The 22,098-nt window shown below is 35.2% G+C and overlaps 1 protein-coding gene across 1 annotated transcript in view; it reads left to right on the plus strand.

The window, feature by feature from the left end:
• The first annotated feature begins 406 nt into the window (after positions 1–406).
• LOC138706018 (uncharacterized) overlaps positions 407–22,098 on the plus strand; it is a 34,570-nt gene continuing 12,878 nt past the window's right edge. Inside the window, exon 1 of the mRNA XM_069834910.1 lies at positions 407–523. Coding sequence (XP_069691011.1) covers positions 478–523 — 46 coding nt within the window. The 5' untranslated portion in view covers positions 407–477. The remainder of the gene's footprint in view (positions 524–22,098) is intronic.

Genomic DNA, 22,098 nt, shown 5'->3' on the forward strand with positions numbered 1-22,098 from the left:
TGAGAATTTTTTCGCAAATTTCTTTGAAACAGTGCATATTATAAATTCGCAACAGTTTGCTATACCAGGAAATTAAGGTGGTTTAAAAATAAAATCATCTTAGAAACATAAGAAAAAACAGTCTATTACTATTTACAGTTTTCTTGGAACTCATGAGAAGCAGGTAGGAGATGTAATTAAAGTTCACGCATTTGAAAATACAAAATAGTATTATTCGCAAACACGTAATGCGTATTTATTTAGCCGCCGGGTATAAATTTTCCAGCTTTCGTAATAATAGTAAGCAGTAGCAGAGAGTCGTGCTTAAGCCTACAATTACATCATTAATAAAATTCCATAGCGTGTTTAATGGGATTCCGATTGAGCGGCAACGTTGCAATACATCTTCTTTATTTTTACTCCGCTGACCATCAAGTCCGTGACCTTTCCCCAAACTATATTAGTCTCAACAATGAGGAGGCGGTTGCAGTGTGCAACATGGACGGTGCTCCAGGAAGAAGCATCTTGCGGAATACATTAGCAGGTACTGGGCAGCAAACGAGATCATGTGATCACTCTGAATCAGAGCAGTGTAGTGTGGTGTGTTCAAAATAACATCTCGTATCCCACGCAAAAACTTACACGTGATCCTAACTGTAAAATGTGAAAAAATAACGACTTTAGGAAACGAATTTTAAAGTTAAATTTATTTTTATACTTTTACATAAAAATGATCTGTTTTTTTTTTTCGCTATTTGTTTAGATTTAATTTCGATGTTATGGTGTGATTATACTGTAAATGCATTAAATGATCATTTCTAGTGTAAGAAAGTAGAATGTAGGATTTCTCTTTTTGTGAATCTCTTCCTATGCAAATCACTGTCGACAAAGCAGCATTGAATTCATTTTAAAGTAGCAGCCCTTTAGTCATAAAAAAATCTGAACATTTTTGCAATTATCATAAATTATTGAACTGTTATGAAAGTTAATGTGAACTGTTAGAGAAGTACTAGAATTACTTGTGTTACTATAAAACATCGTACATTTGTACAAAATATGCCAATTTTGTTCGTTAACATTTAGCATTCTTATCTATACTAATAATAAATCTGTAGCCGAAATTTTTCTGGTAATTTTCGATTTTCCAAAAACAATTGGTCTTAACATATATAATTAACCACCCTGAAACCGAAAATCGCTTTTTTGAAATTTTTGTTTGTATGTCTGTCTGTCTGTCTGTCTGTATGTTTGTTACCTTTTCACGCGATAATGGCTGAACGGATTTCGATGAAAATTGGAATATAAATTAAGTTCGTTGTAACTTAGATTTTAGGCTATATGGCATTCAAAATACATTATTTAAAACGGGGGTTATAAGGGGGCCTGAATTAAATAAATCGAAATATCTCGCTTATTATTGATTTTTGTGAAAAATGTTACATAACAAAAGTTTCTTTAAAAATAATTTGCGATAAGTTTTATTCCTTGAAAAATTTTGATAGAACTCATATTTAATCTAATGAGATAAATTAATTTTAAAATTAAAATAACTGCCATATAAGGCCGTGTAATGAATTAAAAAACAAATGACTTCGTCTATAAGGGGCCTTGGACAGCAACAATCGAAAGCTATGAAAGATAGCCTACAGAGAATGTTTCTGTGTTTGTATGAACTAATATAGGAAGCTAAATTAACCGATTTGTATAATTAATTATTATTTCACCATTGGAAAGTGTAGTTTCTCTAGATGGACATGATGCTATAATGTTATTACAGTAACTTCTGATATAATATAATATATAATATAATACAATACAATATAATATAATGTAATATAATATAATATAATATAATATAATATAATATAATATAATATAATATAAACGATTTATCCTTCTATCAAACACGAATGTTCCCTGAATCAAACGTCCTATTTTAATTATGTAATTACTTTGTATTTATTTCTAACTTGCTCAGCGGAGCGCACGGGTACGGCTAGTGTATAAATAAACAAGGACGCTGGCGCTGGTTGGTAAAATTGTGTCTGAAAATATCTTTATTCCGTTCATGTCATATTCATTTTTAGTCTTTATAAATACTTATAACTAATTTTATTTGTTTATTTATTTGGTTTTTAATTTTTTACTCACTCAGTTATTTATTTACTTACTTATTTACTGTAACTATATTTGTCAGTTATAGAACTAAACCGCTTTATATAGAAACAGCAGAGACAAAATTTAAACAATATACTACAATGAAGTAAGAACTATAACTATGTGAAAATGTCCTGAAAATCATATGGAGTGAAAAAAGAGAGTAACATTTCACAGATGTTTTTAATTCTTTAGCAATAATGTTGTTACCAGAAGTCAGAACATTACTTTTATTTTTCGCATTTAAACCTATAAATATTTGACAAGGGTATTGGAATTAGAAATAAATGTTAATAAAACTCAATACACAGTGAATGTTGACAGTGCAGAGTGGTCAAAGCTTGTTATCAGAAGAATATGCTGAAGGATGTATTGACTTTCTGATAACATTAAATATTTGGTAGTTGAATTAATCACAAAAGAAGGAAACAATGATTCTGAAATAGCTAAGGAAATAATTAAGCGTCGATTTGCAACAGCAATGCCGAACGGAATTTTGTGCGATAAAAACATTAAAAGTAACCAAAACCCTTATAGGCTATTTATAAATCAATAATGATATCAGCACAAAATTACATTCAAAATAGTTACAGTCAAGAGAAACAGAATTTTATATCAGTACGATGCTCTAAATTATATATAAATATAAACGAAGCGATAAGAGAAAAATAAGAACTTTAAAAATTCTATTATACTCCTTATGAAAATGAAACAATTACAATGGTTTTTGGACGTGAGAAAAAGATTGATACAAATTATGTTACCAAAGAGGAATTTAGAATGGATCGTAACTGGGAAGAAAATAAGAAAAAGTCCAAAGAAAACAAGATTTGACGGTGTTATTGACACAATGACGGAATCAGGAATACAGGATGGTGGCTAGGAAGATAGAAATAATTAATGAAGGGAAAAAAATAATTTAATCAAAACTGGGCAAAAAAGATTATTTAGTACATTTAAAGCCTGTGTAATAATATAATAATAATAATAATAATAATAATAATAATAATCATAATAATAATAATTTAACTTAATTTACAAAACTTACCATCAGAGTGACATGTCTAAAATGATAAAGTATACCTAACAAAATATAACAATATTAAATAAAAAAAGAACATACAGATGAATTTAGAGTAGGCCTACATGTAACATAAGTACAGATGATTGTGCGGCCGGGTACCTCAGTTGGTAGAGCAGCTGGCTACGGACTGGAAGGGCCGGGGTTCGATCCAAGGTGGTGACAGGATTTTTTCTCGTTACCAAACTTTCAGAACGGCCCCGAGGTTCACTCAGCCTCCTATAAAATTGAGTACCGGGTCTTTCCCGGGGTTAAAGGCGGTCACAGCGTGGTGCCGACCACGCCACCTCATTCTAGTGCCGAGGTCATGGAAAGCATGGGGCTCTACCTCCATGCCCCCCCAAGTGCCTTCACGGCATGTTATGGGGATACCTTTACATATTTTTATCATTTTTACAAATGATTGTAATTATGTGCTGTTATATAAATTATATTTCAAATTTTAATAGGTGACTTTAGGTCCATAAGGACAATTTCTTTACAGATTGTTCTCAGTAAATTACATCATTCACAAAAGATTTACAAATATGTAATTTCAATTACCAGATGTTGATAATTTTTAAAGAAGTCGGATGTTAATTAATAAATTTGCTTCTTCTCGTTACTATATCTCTGATTGAGATTCTGACTGCTATGTACATCTGTTATCAGGCAGTACATCTCACTTGACAATATTATCAGAGGAAGAACAATAAATGTTTGTAACCTACTAGGCTTTTTTGAAAATTTTGTAGCCTGACATGGAAATTAAATTAGGATTATTCTGAAACAATCTTTGTTTATCAACATAATTATCCCTGAGATTAACACACTTAATCCAACGGTGCTGCAATGCTGCTATACACTCCTTGTACACAGACTTCTCGAGGTTTGCAAGAAAGCCTTCTGCTGCTGCGACAACCTCTCCATTTTAACAAAATTTATTCCTAGTCAAGTTCAGTTTTAAGCTTTGAGAAAAGAAAAAGTCTGAGGATTTGCGAGATCTGGTGAGTAGGGAGGATGAGGCGACAATTCGAACAGTAGTTCATGTAATTTAGCAATCGTAATTGCAGACGTGTGAGCAGATACATTGTCGTGATGAAACAACACTTTCTTCTTGGCAATACCCGGCCTCTTATCACGAATTTTCCCTTTCAGTTCCTGCAGGAGATGTGAATAATATTGTCTGGTTATTGTTCTTCCCTTTGAATAATGATTATCCCCTTACAATTCCAGAACACAGACGCCATGACTTTCCCGGCCGATTCAACAGCTTTTGCTCACTTTGAAGGCGCAGAATCACGGTGCTTCCACTGTTCAACTGCTGTTTTGTCTCTGGTCTTAGTAGTAGATCCATGTGTCATCAGTGGTCACAAGCCGCCTCAAAAATCAGGCGTATTTTTCTCGAATCCAGCCAGACAATCCCTCGAAATTTGACTTCGGACGTGTTTTTGTTCCGGTGTTAACAAACGCGGATCGCACCTTGAGGAGACCTTGTATATGCCCAAGACATTGACTAAGATGTTTCGCACCCGTTCAGTTGAGACACACATAACCTCGCTAATTTCCAGCACTTTCAGAAAGAAACGTTCGGCGTAGAAGAAGATAACAGGTAATAGATATTAAGATTCATAGATCGTATGCGGAAGCTAAGAGAAATACAGGAAATAGGAAAGATTGGAGAATGCTGGGTTTGCAGAGAAAGGCCTGTCCTTGGGGAGGACATTATGAATGTATGGATGAATGAATAATCAAATAAATAGACAGACAAAGAAACAAATAAGATATAAGCAGTTATAAACAATAGAAAATGAAATAGGCCTAAGTACTAAATCGAAAAGGAAATTTTTGGTACTAAAAACAGAGTCCTTGTTTATGAATGATATATTATGCATGAAAGCCGAATTGTTCTATTTGTAAAGGAGAAAAAAACAAGCATGTTTCACTATCGTCTAAACGGGAATAGGTTTTAGGTCATCCAATGAACCGTGAAGTCATAACAGGCCATAGGGCCTAACTCTTGAAGGGAAGAAGAAGATAAATAGGCATTTGTCTCAACATCCGAAGTCTGTTAGCTACATGTCTAAACCATTTAAAACACTAATACTAATCACTGAACCACCTATACCCAGCAATTCAGAACTAAGTCATTGATTCTTCTGAAATGGTTTCGGTCTAACCGATGCGACTTTTCAATTTGCGCATGTTTCTATTCCATTATTTCAGAATTAGTCAGAATTTACGAAGCGACTTTATGAATCAATACATTTAATTTCTTCTTCACTTTGGAGACCCTTAAAAAAATCCATTAACACCTTCAAACGTTCTGTGAATTGAAAATATATAAAGTTTCAAATTTCATATTTTAATAACGTCAATTCACGACTGTAGCATTAGTAGTGACATAAATAAGTATAAATGATTCCACTTCCATCTCGTGTAGTGCCTTTGCCTTGTGAAGAATTTTGATTGTTCATTCTATAGCTACTGATCCGTTTGACAATATTTCTCGCTGCTACTGATAATCTAGTTTTTTCTTAATCTGTCTTTCACTGTTCATATTTGCTTTCTTGGAATACTACTCAGAATTTGTTTCTTTAATAAGCTAATTCTACATAGATACGCTCTGGCATGCATATTAATTACCACGAATTAATAGTTTTTTTTTCTTCTTCGGATTCAAGGATTGTCTATTATTCCGTTCAGAAATCAGTCATTGAAATTATTAAGTCCACCTTCTCTTTGATATTCCGCTTTTCTTTAGGCATATAAAAATGTGTTTTCCTTGGTAAATGACCAGGTAAACATCATGTGGACACAACTCTACTATTTTTTTACTTTAGTATTGGGGAAGGGTCATTATGACCCAGCACGGAGACCATCCTTGGCTTACTGTACTATTTCCCCAGCTAAGCGTATTTCCAACCCATAGGCCTACCTATTGACTACGTACGATAAGATTCACTATGTATTCGGATTGCGAGCAAGCAACCTCACTAGTGCTCGAAGCAGCTCCTCTGCGTTGCTCCAGCCATCGATCGGAGAATGCTATGGAGATCATGACGGAATGATGATGCCTGACGTGGGGAAGCGGGAAAACCCCAAGGAACCTCCAACTGCGACCTTGTCCGCCACAAGTTTCACTACAGTCTGACCGGGACTCGAACCCAGAGCGACTACGTGTCAGACCGGTGGTTTATTGTGTAGTGCTGGTGTTTCAGTAGCAATTGTCATTAAAAGAAAATGTCATGAATACGTAGTCTCCTGATACTAACGTTACAGAATTTAAAAGTCAAACAACGCAAAGCGCACTCATGTCAATTTCAAACGAAAGTATACAGTTATCTACGTACCTTGTCTTGATTATCGACCTCTGTAACGGTCTCAGGACTCGAACCCGGACCTATGTGTGAGCCATGACCGCTTTGTTCATCAAACCGCCAACCCAATGAGGCACATAGGAGGTTATGAATTGCCTTGAACCCCCCGAGGTGCAGGCTTAATAATTATTGTTCACTGCACTGATCATACAACATTTCAAGTCACGTTTCACAAATAGGGATGTCCAACAAAGGTGTTTATTGGCAGATTTTGCGTGGGTGTCTCTTGTAAATGTCTAGGACGATGCCAGTCTTCTAATTTACGAGTAGCCGGAAGGGACAGTTGCAATTCTAAGAATGAAGAGGATGGCAGGAGATCCAAGGCCGTGGTGACATGCTAACCACGCGCAAATCTCTCTCACGACAATTGTTCGTTACATATTTCATTTCCTGGATTCCGACATCATTAACAGTCCGTTAAATTGGAGAGGAAGAAACTTCCAAGAACTGTAGATCAGAATAGAGAGTTATTCCTTCGTCTATTCTTTCTTGTTCTTCTCACCTCCTTCTCTTCCCTTCCTTATTACTACTGTTACAAAAATTCACCTTCTTCTCCATCATCTACTCCCTCTTCCTCCACTTCTTTCTATTCTATTTTTTTGCACATTCTTTCTTATTTTATTTTTTTCTGTTTCTCTATTAGTCTTTTCTTATGATTTTTCACTTTTTCTTGTTTTTCTATTTCCCTTTTTACTCGTTAGTTTTTCATCCCATATTCCTTCCTTTTCTGTTTCCTTTCACCAAATACCCTTTCTTAATTTTCGACTTCTTATTTCATTCTTCCGTCCCCCTCTTTTTCTCAATCATATTCTTCTCCTTCGTGCCCCCCCTTATCCTCCTCCTCATACATCTTAATCTCCCCCTCCTCCACTTCCTTCACATAAAGAATAGCAAATTATACTATCCTTTCCTAGAATAAAAACTTATCTTCTGAACATTTCCTCTATAATTTCGCATCCCTGATACTTTCAATTGCAGTCATTCAGCATTGGTACATCAAATATAATTAAGATGAATTGTAAAGTAGAAAAATAAGAAAACTTTCGACATTCATATGAAAGAAGAGACTAAACGACGAGAAATCTCGGTTACCATATACAGTTCAGTTATCCAACAATATATTTTTAGAGGTCAAAGAATACCCTTTGATTAGAGTTAATAGTGTATTCAAGTACAAGCCTTGTATATGGGCTCGGACATACAGCGGCAAATTTTGAGAGGTGATGCTTATCTGACAAAAAATACACGCTTGTGCCGCTTACGCTCTGAACGTGATGTCATTTATTTTGGTCAGGAGTCAGATTCTTGTTAATACATACACGGAAGCAATACCAATTATTTTCGGCAATTTGATACAGAGACCACGACCAAACGAGTTTGATCATCTGTTACTGTGCGATATAATCAACAAAGGAAGGGATAATTCAATAACAACCGTCGATGATTATCCGACTTGTGGATAATTCAAAGAATCTTGGGTATCTGAGTTATTTGTATTGATTAGTATTATTGCTTTCTTTTTCTTCTGTACCCTTTTAACAAGATAAGTTCTTCCGCGATCGCGATGTACTTTTATTGTTTTAAGATACACTTCGCTGAGATCATAGCAGATTTTTCTTTATCTTTTATTCTACTGACTCATTAATGGTACCTAGCGTATAACTATTCGTGTTGACGTAAGAACACAAAGCTGTACGCATATTAGCTTTAAGCAAGGCCGGGCGCAAAAGGGAGTCACTAGCCACCACCACTGTTGGCTTTCATTTGTGGCTAAACATGACCACTGGAAGCCACTAGTCAACGCCACCTATGAACAAAAACTACTACTACTATACTTGTTTTTTTTTAAGATGGGACATGACAGGAGAGTTGCGATTGGAAAAACACCTGAATATCACATAGCGTGGTAGGCCTGTTGCTATGGTAACAACGGTTGAGTTGCCAAACTTACAGTTCGCACGTGGCGAGTGCTTAATAGCTCTCTTGGTGACATTTATTGTGCACACAATGTTAGCATTGGTACGTTTCGTCTTTGATTCTCTGTCGATTTTTGTATTGTTTTCTTACATTCGCGTCAATTGTCAATGAATGTTTTAACGTCAGCCATCTTAACGACAATTGCTAGCTTCCATCAGCTGGCAGCGTGGTAATCCATATTGGCAACATGGCACTGTAGTTCCAAGCTCGGCCGTTTAACTGTCATGTCCCATCTTAAAAAAAAAAAAAAAAAAAACAAATATAGTGATCCCCCATTTTATGCAGACATTTTGTCCAACCGTGCACCAATAGCAAAATGAAGTCCGATATGGAAGTATTGTTGCAATACTAATAATACGACAATGAAGACAAAGACAACGTCATGTTTTGGTATATCCAATACTGAGAACGTGCAGCGAACGCGACCATTTTCTATGCTTTTCTAGGAGCTAAAGGGAAACAAAGATATTTAATTGATTGTGTAAGGTAATACGTGGGGAGATAGGAATGGCTTGACGGACGCGAGTAGCAGCATTTGCTCGGGACAAACGGTGGTCGAACACAGTCACAAGTAGCGAGACACGGCCAATGCCGTAGCGTGTGGCCCAAAAGGGCCACTACGAACGCCGTGTCTGCGCTGACTTTTAATCTATTAAAACTCCTTACAAAATACAGATCGCAACTTGTGGTAGCCACCAATGGCGGTGGCTAATGGCTCCGCTTGCGCCCGGTCTAATACTGCATGTATCGGCCATATTTAAAGTTGAATTATTTTTCATTATCGTGGACAATGGAGGAATTTATATTCCGTCCTCGGGACCGGATGTTCTGTGATACTCTTTTTCCATATTGCAGAAGACAACAGGCAACTCACTGCAGTGTTGCAATGCCTAGTAAACCTAGGGCAGGTCATGGGACGCATATCCACGGCTTCGTTTAAGGGATATACATGCCTTCGCACAGATTATCCGCCGTGGATGTTCAAAAAGTAGCAATAGCAATAGCAGTAATTATAAATTGTTGTGATATTCTCTAGAAATAATTCTGCCAATGTCAGTTTTACTGGAAACTATCCTCATGATTCTATGCGAAAATCTGTCAAACGTGGTCTTCGCTTAGTTTTATTGAAATTTATTTGTGAAAAAAAAATTACGCACCTATGTATAAGTGCTCCCAAATATTGAGATTACTTCTGCAGCAAACAAGCGGGATGGAATTTAAACAAATAAATAATAACCACAGTAAAGGTTTTAAAATTCTTAAAAACACAGCGATATAACTTGTAGTTATTTAGTAAAATTTTGGACTAGTAATTTCAAATTTTATATATAGCCTATATATATATATATATATATATATATATATATAATCAATCATTTTTATCCTATCATCTTCCGCGATGTTCTTGCATTCATAAGAATTAAATACATGACAAAGATCAAGTGAGTTTAGCAATCAGTATCAACACCAAAAAAGTTAAATCAGTAATAAAGAAAGAATGACAATATTTTATAGGGAACCAATTTTAATACAGTATAAACCTATTTTCTGTATAATTATAGCGTACCGGTATGTCTTTTATGTTCTACTTCTTTAAAAATGTACAGTAGCTTTTACTAAAAATGCACCACTTTATTGTGTTGTACGGGAACTTTAGCAAGTTTTCACTTTAACATGATGTTGTTGTTGTTGATGATGATGATGATGATGATGATGATGATGATGATGATACTAATAACAATAGGCCTAATAATAATAAATACATTTTAATCTGTCTTTGAAGAAGTCACTTTCGCAGTACTTAAATTTATGCAAAAGTTTAATTTCGACTAGTATAATCCTTATCAAATTAATTTACAGTGATATGCAAAATGGTCCGCCAATATAGCTCAGTGAGTGAGCGATTCCCAACAAAGCGGCCCTGGTTACATTTCCTTCATGGGCGAAAATTTATCTTCGGTCCAAGGGACTGGATGTTCATCTCTTGTGTTAGGCCTATACTTGTCCTGTAACGTCTCTGACGTGGCCCTGGGTCATGCTGAAGACCCGCACTGTGAAAGAGCCAAGTGTTGGTCCAAAGAAAGACCAAAACATCTAGATGAGGCTTGGGCGTTAATGACTCGATTGAATCACTGCTGACCATCCCTTAACTTCCCACTCCACCTTCCCCGACTGAGACAGTAATTTTCTAATTTGGCACGAGAATGCAGGAAAGTCAGTGACGGATTGTATCAGACGCACATCATAGTTTTTATGAATTTTCGGCTCTCGCTGGTAGCCTAAAATCCACCACTGATGCACAGAGTCTTACTCTGTTTATAAGGCGGTGTAAGCAAAAAGTACATAAGGCGGGGGTTTCTCCGTCACTTTCACTTTCTCTCTTATGCCCAGGGGTGATCTAGATGGTTTGTAGCACGTCAAGAAGAATAAGAAAATTTGCAAAACAGAATTAAAGTTATGCAAAGAAATAGAAATATGGATCTTTCCAGGTATTTTAAAGTAACCAGTGTGCAAAATTCGTCATCGCCATCAGCAACACTGGCAGTAATAAATATTTCACGCGCCGTAATATAAAATATTTAAGTGACATTTGTATAAAATTAGTTGAAATTACTGTACTGTTTATAATTTAAGTATGTAAAGTAATTTAGGTAATGTTACTTGAAAAATAATAGTAATGACACATGCATGAATCGCATTGAGAGTGAAATGACAAGGTCGATGAACGAGGACGTGACTAACGCCTTTGCTGAGTAAGGGGCAAGGTGTAGGACATTTCAGCAGTGTTGCCAGAATAACAACTCTATATCCTTTTTACTTTTGTCGATTTCAACGACATTTCCTAGACCACATCATATTTCTCATTAATTTCGCTCTGATAAAGCGTTATAATATTTTTGAAAGGGGAATCTCGCAAAGAGGTAAATAATTATGGCCGCTACTAGTATGTTCATAAAAGACGAGTTATTTTCCCTGGACCAAAACTACAACGCCAAAACGTCCATAAATATTTACCGCTTTGTGAAGACACCTACTTCAAAATCTGCCTTTTCTTTTAGAGCATTTAAAAACCGATACTATACACGATAAACTTTACACTTGACTATTGTTTTTGTCGAGGCAACTGTCCCAAAACAAATTGGAACCTCATAATTGAAACCAACAAGGCATCACTCATTAGGCAACTAAGCCAGAAGATAATGGGATATGATAGCCAGTTCCTCTCTCCTCCATTGTATAACCTACATCGCTGACTAGTAACATATTTCACTAATCAGACTTGAGATGTATTCAAACAATTGTCTACTGCAGTCAATTCTTAAAAAAATTAGTCACGAATTTTATTGGCAATGTATAATTTATTTTTTATTTGATATGACTCAGTATGGCCTGGTCATTAGTAGCGAGTATAGTCGGCGCTAACGCATCTCATTCTCCAGTTGTTCCTATTTCATATAGGCGTACGGTGAATTTAAGACGAGAACCTATAGGCCCGTTTCATCTCTATACGAGAGAATTATAGATCGTATAAATCTTGAAGTTAATTATCTCTACCACATTCCGCTGTTTTCGTACTTGATAGTAAATGACGTCATCATCGTCATCAAATCAACACCATCCATCTATTCTCAAGTACTGAACACTTTAGCCGTTATCAATCCTGTGAGGATTATGGCCTCTCTGCTTACATGCTCAGTCATGACACATGGTCATCACTCAAAAACATACTTTCTTTAGAAAGTGGATAGATCTCCACTCCCTGGGCGAAAATCGAACACAAGTTCTCTGGAAATGTAGCAATAATACGCTACTACTTGACTCACAGGTGAGGGGCTATCTGAAATGTCTCATCTTCTAATTTTGTTTGAATTAAAACTTCGTTCCCGAATCTCTTAGAAATGGCTTCTTGCGACTGCCTATAAGATTTTCCTCTATAATATATAGGCCTATTCTTTCTTAGTAGTTATTACGTGCTGACTTTAACATGATATTGTACACATTTTCCTTGTTTTTGTTACCGTCTACATTTATTTTTGTCATATCTGCTAATCACATATTAAAGTAAAGGCAGCCAAGAACTAATTGCTTTCAATTATTACTGGAACATTGATTTTAAATGTTTGTAAGCGTGATAATTCTCTTTTAAAATTGAGAAGAAAGGATTTGACAGGCTTCCAGAACATAGTTTTATCACAGTCTAGTATATACAGTCACGAAGCTTGAGTTGTGAGGGTGCTAAAAATAATAGACTTTGCCGGTACTATTTCGCATTGTCTGTAATGAGGCGATATTAACGATCCTAGTGGTTAGCAACTATCTACAGATGCATATTTACTACGTATTGAGCTTCGTGACTGTATATACTAGACTGTGGTTTTATCGTACCAAAATGTTATCCACAGTTGGATACGTTCGAAAGAACTTTATAGTTCACAAAAGACTCTTGCAACTTAAGATTTACGTTCTTAACTCTTGTTTCTTGCTACTTTAAATGGGGGGAATGCCTTCAGAAGGTATAATCACGAATCTGATTTAGAAACAAAATTTGCTGTTTACATCTGAAGGTCCCGATCTCTCATAAATCACGATGCACCGCCCACACGGACGACGTCTGCATATTACTGGATGACTTGCGACTTCCTTAATTTAAGACTGGTTGTACTTTTAATAGAAAAACTCCAGTTCTTTGTAACAACTTGTCAGGATGTCGCAGTTCTTATTAACACATTCAAGGTTATTTCTCATTTATCCGGTTCTGCGTTCACTTCCACATAATGAAGAACGGATTATGCTCACGTCATGCTTGTCCCTTCGACACTTAACCCATAATCAAATCTTATTTAAATTCAGCACATAAACACAAATTACTGTCCACAGGTAGGGTCCTTTTCGATAATGAATCGATATAATTGATACTAATCATAACTATTATCATCGTCGTTACCAACGCCACATTCATCGCCATTCAAATCTGAGTCGTGTTTCGACATATAGGTCTATGCTTATGACTGAAATCATCTGACACTCTTCGACGTTCACGGACAGATCACGGCAGAACATGTAAAATTTGTCATACACAAAGCAGCTGTGAGTCAAGTTTCTTCCTCTTCTAAGTAATTTGGTTTTATGACTCCAAGTAACTCATACTATCACTTATTTCTTATAGGTTACGTATAAAATCGTATAATACTAACGACAAATTCCAACCGATTCTTCTAATTCCTTAAGAAAATGTTAATTTCATACATTTATGCCATCCTAGCGTTATAAACAGGTTGTTACTACATCGAAAATCGTGGGTAATTGGCTCATTATAGCACGCGTGCCAATAAAAGAATGACGTATTCGCTATGACCTAATACCGGAATGCTTGCTATCTTGCTTACCGCTTCTACGCTCGATGTAACAAGAAATGAAATGCAGGACAGAAGGTAACGTATCATCTTTAACAATTCTGTATCGCTTTTTTAATATCACACAAAACAGTTCTGTGGTTCAGAGAAACTATATTAACAAAATAAAGGAACATTTGTAGCATAACCTGCAAGGTCGTCCATTTCTCTTTATTCAGCGTCAATGCCAGGCGCAACTAATCGATACGAACATATGAAGACTCTGCAGTTATGGATCCCGAATTTCTTTCATAATTTATTTCCTACAAATTAAAATGCTAAATGCCATAAAGTGTTGTAGCCAATTTGTGGATAATTTCATTATGACATTCGTGAAAATTGCCGCACTCACTGTCGTTAGTGCGACAAACATTCACTCATGTCATAATCATCAAGATTATCCACTTGTTGCATAAATAACTATTATCAAGGTAGATCATTCGACCGAATGTTTGAATTTCAACTGGTTGCCCCTGATGTTTTGCAGGCTAGACAGAACACTGACATTTTCTGAGACACAAACGGAGTAACAATTGAAGGAAATTTACCATGTGTAATTTAAAAAAAAAATTCTTTAATATAGGCCTAACAATTGATTGCATATTTTATTACACTTATATAGGTGAACAAATGGACACCGGTAACAACAAAGGAAATAAGTGTAATGCATAATATGAAGTCTGGTGTGTAAACAAATGCAAGAATAAAATAAATTACAATTACTTACTAAATAGAAGAGAAAATAATTAGGTCTACATATATTCTATTGTAACCTTTAAACTTTAAACTCAAAATGCATACCTCTAAAACGGTAGTTGTTAAGCCTTTTAATTACTGTAAGCAGATACATTATTTCATTAAGAAGTAATTTTTAAGAAAATATATTTTGCTCTTGATATACCAACTGTAATATCTGAATGAATCAATCAACTAATGAATCAATGAATGAATCAGTTAATGAACCAATCAGTGAATCACTGAATTAATCAATGAATCCATGGATGAATGAATCATTGAGTTGATGGATAGATGGATGATTGATTGTAGTAAGAGAAGAAGAATTATTATTAATTAAATATGTAGTAGGCACACACGATGATAATCGCGTCCTTGCAAGAGCTCTTGGAACTCCTGCATGGCTCAATGTGGTCTGTCTTTACCGTCCACCCACAAAGAATGAGAAACAACTCGAATATTGTTAAACCGAACCTAATATAACTGTTTCAAAACAGCTTCTAAAAAATGTATTTCCAACATATGTAATAATTACATATTACGCAACTTGTTACATAATTGGATATTCAGACTTTTAAAATAGTCAAACAGTACTAAATTTCTGAACACTGTTCGTAATTTCTATTTAAATGTTCCATAAAACTTCTTCGGTGACAAAGATGCTATTATAACTTTATGTATAAGATTTCTGGCACCCCTGAAATATGGCAAAGCACGAAGAGATGTCTCAAATTAATTTTCATCCTTGTTTTTAATGGTAATTTCATCGGGATATCTGTCACGCAGTTTAAACACGTTACACATTACGCAAGAAGTGGGATAGGGTGTCGATGAAGACAGAAGCCGTTGTTGATTGGAGGAGCACCGTTGCGAGACACGTATTAGCGAATCCACGCCTTAATGATATGCTGATGGCGCTGCAGTAACTTATAGTTCGGACTTCGGAGTAAGTGAATGTAAAGAGCTTCAACTGCAAATTATAAACTACAGTTTACTCCCCTCCCATGCAGACGGAGCCTTGACTCCCTGATCTTCGAAAAATTAACCCGTAAACCACTCTACGCGCACCAGAAGGGCTTCGAGGAACAACGTAGTACTATAGAACATTATTTTACGAGTATAAGCGCATACTGATCTCATGAACAGTAGCCAGTCAACAGTCGTAACACGGATTCCAAGGCATTGAATGTTTCAAGAGTAGGTATTTCGATTTCTTTAATAATAATAATTTAGATATAACTTAGAATTGACTATTTTATATGTAGGCCCTATAAGTATACAGTATATATAGTGGCCTATATATATATATATATATATATATATATATATATATAAAATAGCCAATTCTAAGTTATATCTACTTTATACATATTTAATATGCAATTAAAATTGGTCAATTGGGGATCATAGATGGCCACTGACGTCTCTAGGTAAGGGCAACACTCATTGCATTTTTGCATTTTTGAAGTAGAACTACGTCTTCCTCCTCGCAAGGCATGGGGCAGGATTAACTTGGAAATTGACTGTCATACAAAAGTGTAACTCCTGGCTTTCTATGTTCTCCTTGTGTTGCCCTTATGTATTCCTCTTGTTCTCCTTGTATAATTACCCCTTATCTTTGTATTGTTCTCCTTATTGTCCTTGTTCTCCATGCATTCCCTTTGTTTTCCTGCTGGTCCCTTTCTCCGCCTTGTATTCCTTATGTTCCTCCTGTTCTCTCTGTGTTTGCCTTGGTCTCCCTATTTTCCCCTTGTTCTCCTTGTCTTCCCCGTGTTTTCCATGTTTTCCCCTTGTTCTGTTTGTGCTTACCATGTTTTCCTTCTCTTTCTTTTGTCATCCTAGTGTTGCCCTGGTTATCATATATTTTCCTTGTTCTCCTTGTGTTATAATTGTTCTTGTTTTTCCCTTGTTTTCCTTGTCTTCGCTTGTATCTTTTTATTTTCCCCTTGTTCCCCTTCTGTAGGCCTGTTTCCCTAGTTCTCCTCGCATTCTCCTTGTTTCATTTCTCGCAACATCTAGGCCTAAATATACTTCTACATAAAGATAGGCACCATAGTAAAGTTAGTCTAGGCATCCGTCAATTTTTTTTCCTAGGTTTTCCTAATTATAAGGTAAATAAAAGGTAACATTACGGCAAAACCTCGGTCTCATCTCACCATATAGCATTTCGGTATGACCAGTTCTATCGACGCTAGATAACCTTGTAGTTGATACAATGCCGTGAAATAAACTATTTAAAAAGATCACAGAAGGAATGTTTAATGTTTATTATACACATTATACCTATAACCTATCGTCCTCTGTGACTTCGCGGTTACCATACTGTCTGTGGATTCGAAGTTCCTGGATTCAACCCGACCGATGGCGATGGACTTTAAAAAGCCGATAAAACCCTTAGCGTGGCTTGTTCCGGTAGGAAAATAAAGATCCAAGCTCTTACCCATCTCGGTAACACTGCCAACACACACCGGCTGTCTATACTAAGATTCACTGTGGGTATTCAGGTTTTGATTAGGCAACTCTACTCGCGGCAGTCCCCTCCGTACGTTACCAGTCGGCCATCGAAGAATGCTATAGAATGATAAAGAAATGGAGATGGAAGAAAAATTATCTTGAAGCTAACGTGAAGAAACGGGGGAACCCCAAAAAAGTCAAACTCACACCTTTTCCGTCATAAGTGTCACTACGAATTTTTAAATGAAAAATACCAGATCTGACTAGGTCTCGAACCCGGTACGGCTGCGTGATACGCCGAAGGTCTAGACCAGTCACGTCAGCATCAGCTCGTCGTGTATACTTCGCCAACAGGGGTGAATAAGTACCTATATAGTACAAAACATACGATTGCTTGCTTTACAGTACCACTAAAAACAACACGATGGCGTGAATAATTTATTTTATTGGAGTGATAGGAAGAATTAATTGTTTTTTTATTTATACTTTTATTTTTGGGAAGATGATCCAATTTGTTCATTACAAAATTAATTACGTTAGGGATATCAGTGTGATTATGGAGACAATTAATTGACACTCAAATCGCAATACTAGTTCTGGAATCAGCAGTAGTTGTTATTGAATGTTAGCATGAAGATTGATTATTCAAGCTTCCAAGCAGCAATCACATTATCTGTAATATAAAACATTTGAAACTATTAGTCCAAAATTTTACTAAATATAACTACAAGTTACATCGCTATGTTTTTTAAGAATTTTAAAACCTTTACTGTGGTTATGATTTATTTGTTTAAATTCCATCTCGCTTGTTTGCAGCAGAAGTAATCACAATATTTGGGAGCACTTATTATAGGTGCGTACAGTTTCTTCACAAATGTATCTTAAAAAAACTAGGCGAAGACCACGTTTGACAGATTTCCACATAGATTCATTATGAGGATAGTTTCTAGCAAAACTGACATTGGCAAAATTATTTCTAGAGAACATAACAATTTAGAATTGAAACTTTGACGAATAATGACGAACCCGGATGTTTGCTTATGTGTGTAAAAACAAAATATATTTGAATTATCTTAGTTTTCTTTTGAAAAACAAATCGTCAATATATAACAATTTTGAAAAGGTGTCAGTATATAGTTTACTTCGCAGTTATTCATGGGTGAGTAGTATGCCTACATCGTAATATGCCCCGTGGTGGAATAGGAAGAGGGAGAGAGCATACCCGTCAGCAGCCACAGATGCACTATAGTGCGGGTAAGAGACACTAGCCCGAGGGTGCATTGTGCTGATGACAGCTGGTCTAGACTAATCAGCCATTGCAGAAACTTTTCTATATTTTAAGGCCCTGGGTATAAAGGGGAAGGAAAAAAGAAAGGAGAGAACCTGTCCATATTCTTTCCGCTTCTCCGCTTTAGAAACGAACACGTAGTAAAGCACTGTTCACCAGTGATGGATTTTAGGCAACCAGTGAGAGTCAAAAGCTGAGATGCATAAACTTTAGATATAGGTCTACTAATGTTATAAATAAACTAAAAATTTCCTTAAACATACATATTATTTGTAGAAGATCTATATATGAGGCGTTCAGAGCTAAAGTGGACCAAGTTCATGCACATAGTTTTGAGATAATAGGGCTTAAAGTTTAACTTGTTCTAGTGGATTAATTAATTTCACTAGCAATAATTTTATTACTTCATTCTCAAATTCTAGATTTATAAAATATAAACAATTGTGATGTTAACTGATGCAACACTTTGGTGACTTGTTCCACTATGGCTCAGAACATCGTGAACAAACTGAGCCAAAAGTGACTGGTGTCACCTACCGGCGAATGCTTGGAATTAAGACTTGATCCATTACTGCTCGGGAAAGATCCAACTCCAGATAATCAGAAAATGAATTAAACTCAATTTATGAAAATTTGTGACGATTCACTTTAGCTCTGAACGCCTTATATAAAGATTCTCCTTCTATTTAAATATTAAATTTCAGAAATTTCAGTTTAATGAAGTTGAAAATTATTAACCTCATATGCCTGCTACCAATTCCTGATTAATATGTTAAAAGAGACCAGGAGGTGAACTTAGTTACCCTAGAACACTTTCTCCCAATGGATTTATTATGTCTATGTCTTAAAAACGGGATATCTACACCTACTGTTAATTCAGTTCAGTTTCTTTCCGCAAATTATGGAAGTGTTCAGAACCTTCGCAAAGAATCTATGAAATTACTTAGAAATATTTCCCCAAGTCCATCATCAGAAACCGCTGTAATATCATACAGAGTCTCTGGATATCCAGAGTACCGCAATCCTTTGCGCCGGCAAATACCGACAAATCGGACATTGTTATCCCAGTGCGCACTATGCAGTATACAGTAGTGCAGGGAACGACTGTAATGTAAGTGCAAAAAATTTTATGCTGCTGTGTTCAGAATTAAAGATAACTGAAAAAGGCGCACATTTATTTTCTCTGTCACAAGGTAAAAGATATAAGCAAAAAGGAAAGTGAAATAGAACGATCCACTACCCAAGTGAGCTTACATTAATTGTGAAATTAATGAATTACTGTATCTTGATAAGTTATTTCTTTTTTCAAAAATTTGGCCCCAAAATATTTTTATAAAACTAATCTAGAATATTAGAGTTGCTGAAGCAATGATATTTGTACATAAAACAAATTGAAATTAGTACCAATTAGGAAAAAAATGTCAAATTTCAACATCTTCTCCCTTTATCAACAAACATTTCTGAATTCAATCCTGATTGCTATTTCTATAAATGCCATAATATATTTCTTAAATTTCTGAATTCATTCTTGAGAACAAGATTATATTGTTTGGTTCGATTGGAAAATGCAAAGAAATGTCATGGAGATCCTATTCAATGCGAAAGCCGGAGAGTGGGCACAAGAAATTCAGTTGGAAACTTTTAGATGTACTATTACTTTTTTATTTGCAACATTGTTGTTTTCATTCTTACTTCAATTTATTAACTTTATATTGCTGTAATTGTGATGTATAGGAAGAAAATAGTGAAGACTTAAATGTATATTTATGCTGTAATAATTATTAAATGAAGTTTTTGTACATTAGTAGGGCTATGTGACTGAAAATAATGTCCCAAAATATACGAATATCCTTGTGAAGTTTTTGCCCTTAAAATTAAAAATATCTGAGTTTTACTTTAAATATTCCTACCCCAAGCGTGTTGAAAAGGAATAACAATGGTGGCCGACTCGGTGATTGCGCTACTCTACACATCCACGGACGGTCTCATATAGTCTCATACAAGGTCTCTAGATGTCGCTGTCGAACAGCTGTTAGTCAGGTCCTTTCATCCCATTCTACCAATTTATAAGCATTTATACGCCATCTTTGCGCCATCGGTTGCTGTTGTCAAGCAGAACGTTATCCAAAAGTTTGTTTTGTTATTAAATAAATGTCTGTATGAAGTGATTATATTATGAAATGTATAAAAGCTATTGTCTAACTTTAGCGTATTTCAAATGTTACGTCTCATATACCGGTAATGTTACTACTAGAGTTCAAAGATGTAGGCACTTTTAACTTAAGGGGTTAGGTACAGCTTACAGCAGTAAATTTTTTGGAAATATTCAACTTTTTTTTTCTCCATTACTGTATCTTGTACAATAATGAAAATTGGTATGTGTAAAACACTGTCCTTCTGCTATATGAAAATAATATTTTTACGATTTAAAATAATTATTTATATATATATATTTTTTTTCAAAATTCAAAATGGTGGCAGTTTACTGTGCAGTGATGAAGCGTTTCCCTCATAACTCATAAACTTGTTAACTTTTTCATGCTCTCTCTTTTATTTTATTTCTGAAACTCATGTTTACAATAATATGCTCTTTTAACTACATTACTTAATAGATAATATTTTTTTTATTTTGTGTTAGAAGAAAATACTGATATTTGACCATTTTTAAATTAATTTATTTTTTATCAGACAATCTATCAAACGTACAGACGTGATCTTGCATCATAGTGTAGATATAATATGCATAAATACACACAAAAAATTTCATCACAGAATGTTGGATAGTTTTTTAGTTACGTGGGAAACGCTTCATCACTGCACAGTGAACTGAATTTTGAAAAAAAATATATATATATATATATATATATATATATATATATATATATATAAATAATTTTTTTAAATCGTAAAAATATTTTTTTCCATATAGCAGAAGGACAGTGTTTTACACATACTAATTTTCATTATTGTACAAGATACAGCAATGGAGGAAAAAATGTTGAATATTTACAAAAATTTTGCTGCTGTAACCTGTACCTTACCCCTTAAAAATATAAAAAAAATAGGCATTTAGACACGAAACTAATAAAGAGATCGTTTTAATATCCAAACTCGGAGAAGCTAACAGCATATAGGCCTACTTCTTTTACAAAGTAAAGCTCATAGCCTATAATATGAAAGAAAAAGAAGTTGGCCTTATAAAATTTGTGACCCAGTGGGGTAGCTCAGTCTCTAGTACCTTGAAATTCTTATTCAAAAGGTCCTGTATATAAATTACGAACCGACCAACCTGCGTGTGTTTTCCATGGTTTGCCACAGTTACTTCCTAAGCAAGTCCCTGGTAGAGGAAGGTGCCTCAATATACCAATCTCTTCTAGTTTAAAGATACACTACTAAAAATGAACAAAATATTGAATAAATATTTCAAACATATCCAGAATAATATTAATAGATTGTAATTGAAAATATGATGAATCTTCGATCCCTCTATACACAATAAACGGAGGAACACTGCCTACTTAAGTCCTTAAAAATAACCTCAAAATTGTAGCACACCACTCTAACCACCGAAACATCATCGTTTCTTATATATCCAACCAATAATTTTCTCTGGCATTTTCACACGAAATCATCACGTAACTCCATGGTACACTGACGTTCAAAGGTATCCGACAT

The sequence above is a fragment of the Periplaneta americana genome, chromosome 9 (assembly GCF_040183065.1).
Source record: "Periplaneta americana isolate PAMFEO1 chromosome 9, P.americana_PAMFEO1_priV1, whole genome shotgun sequence".
In the NCBI taxonomy this organism is placed as follows: Eukaryota; Metazoa; Arthropoda; class Insecta; order Blattodea; family Blattidae; genus Periplaneta; species Periplaneta americana.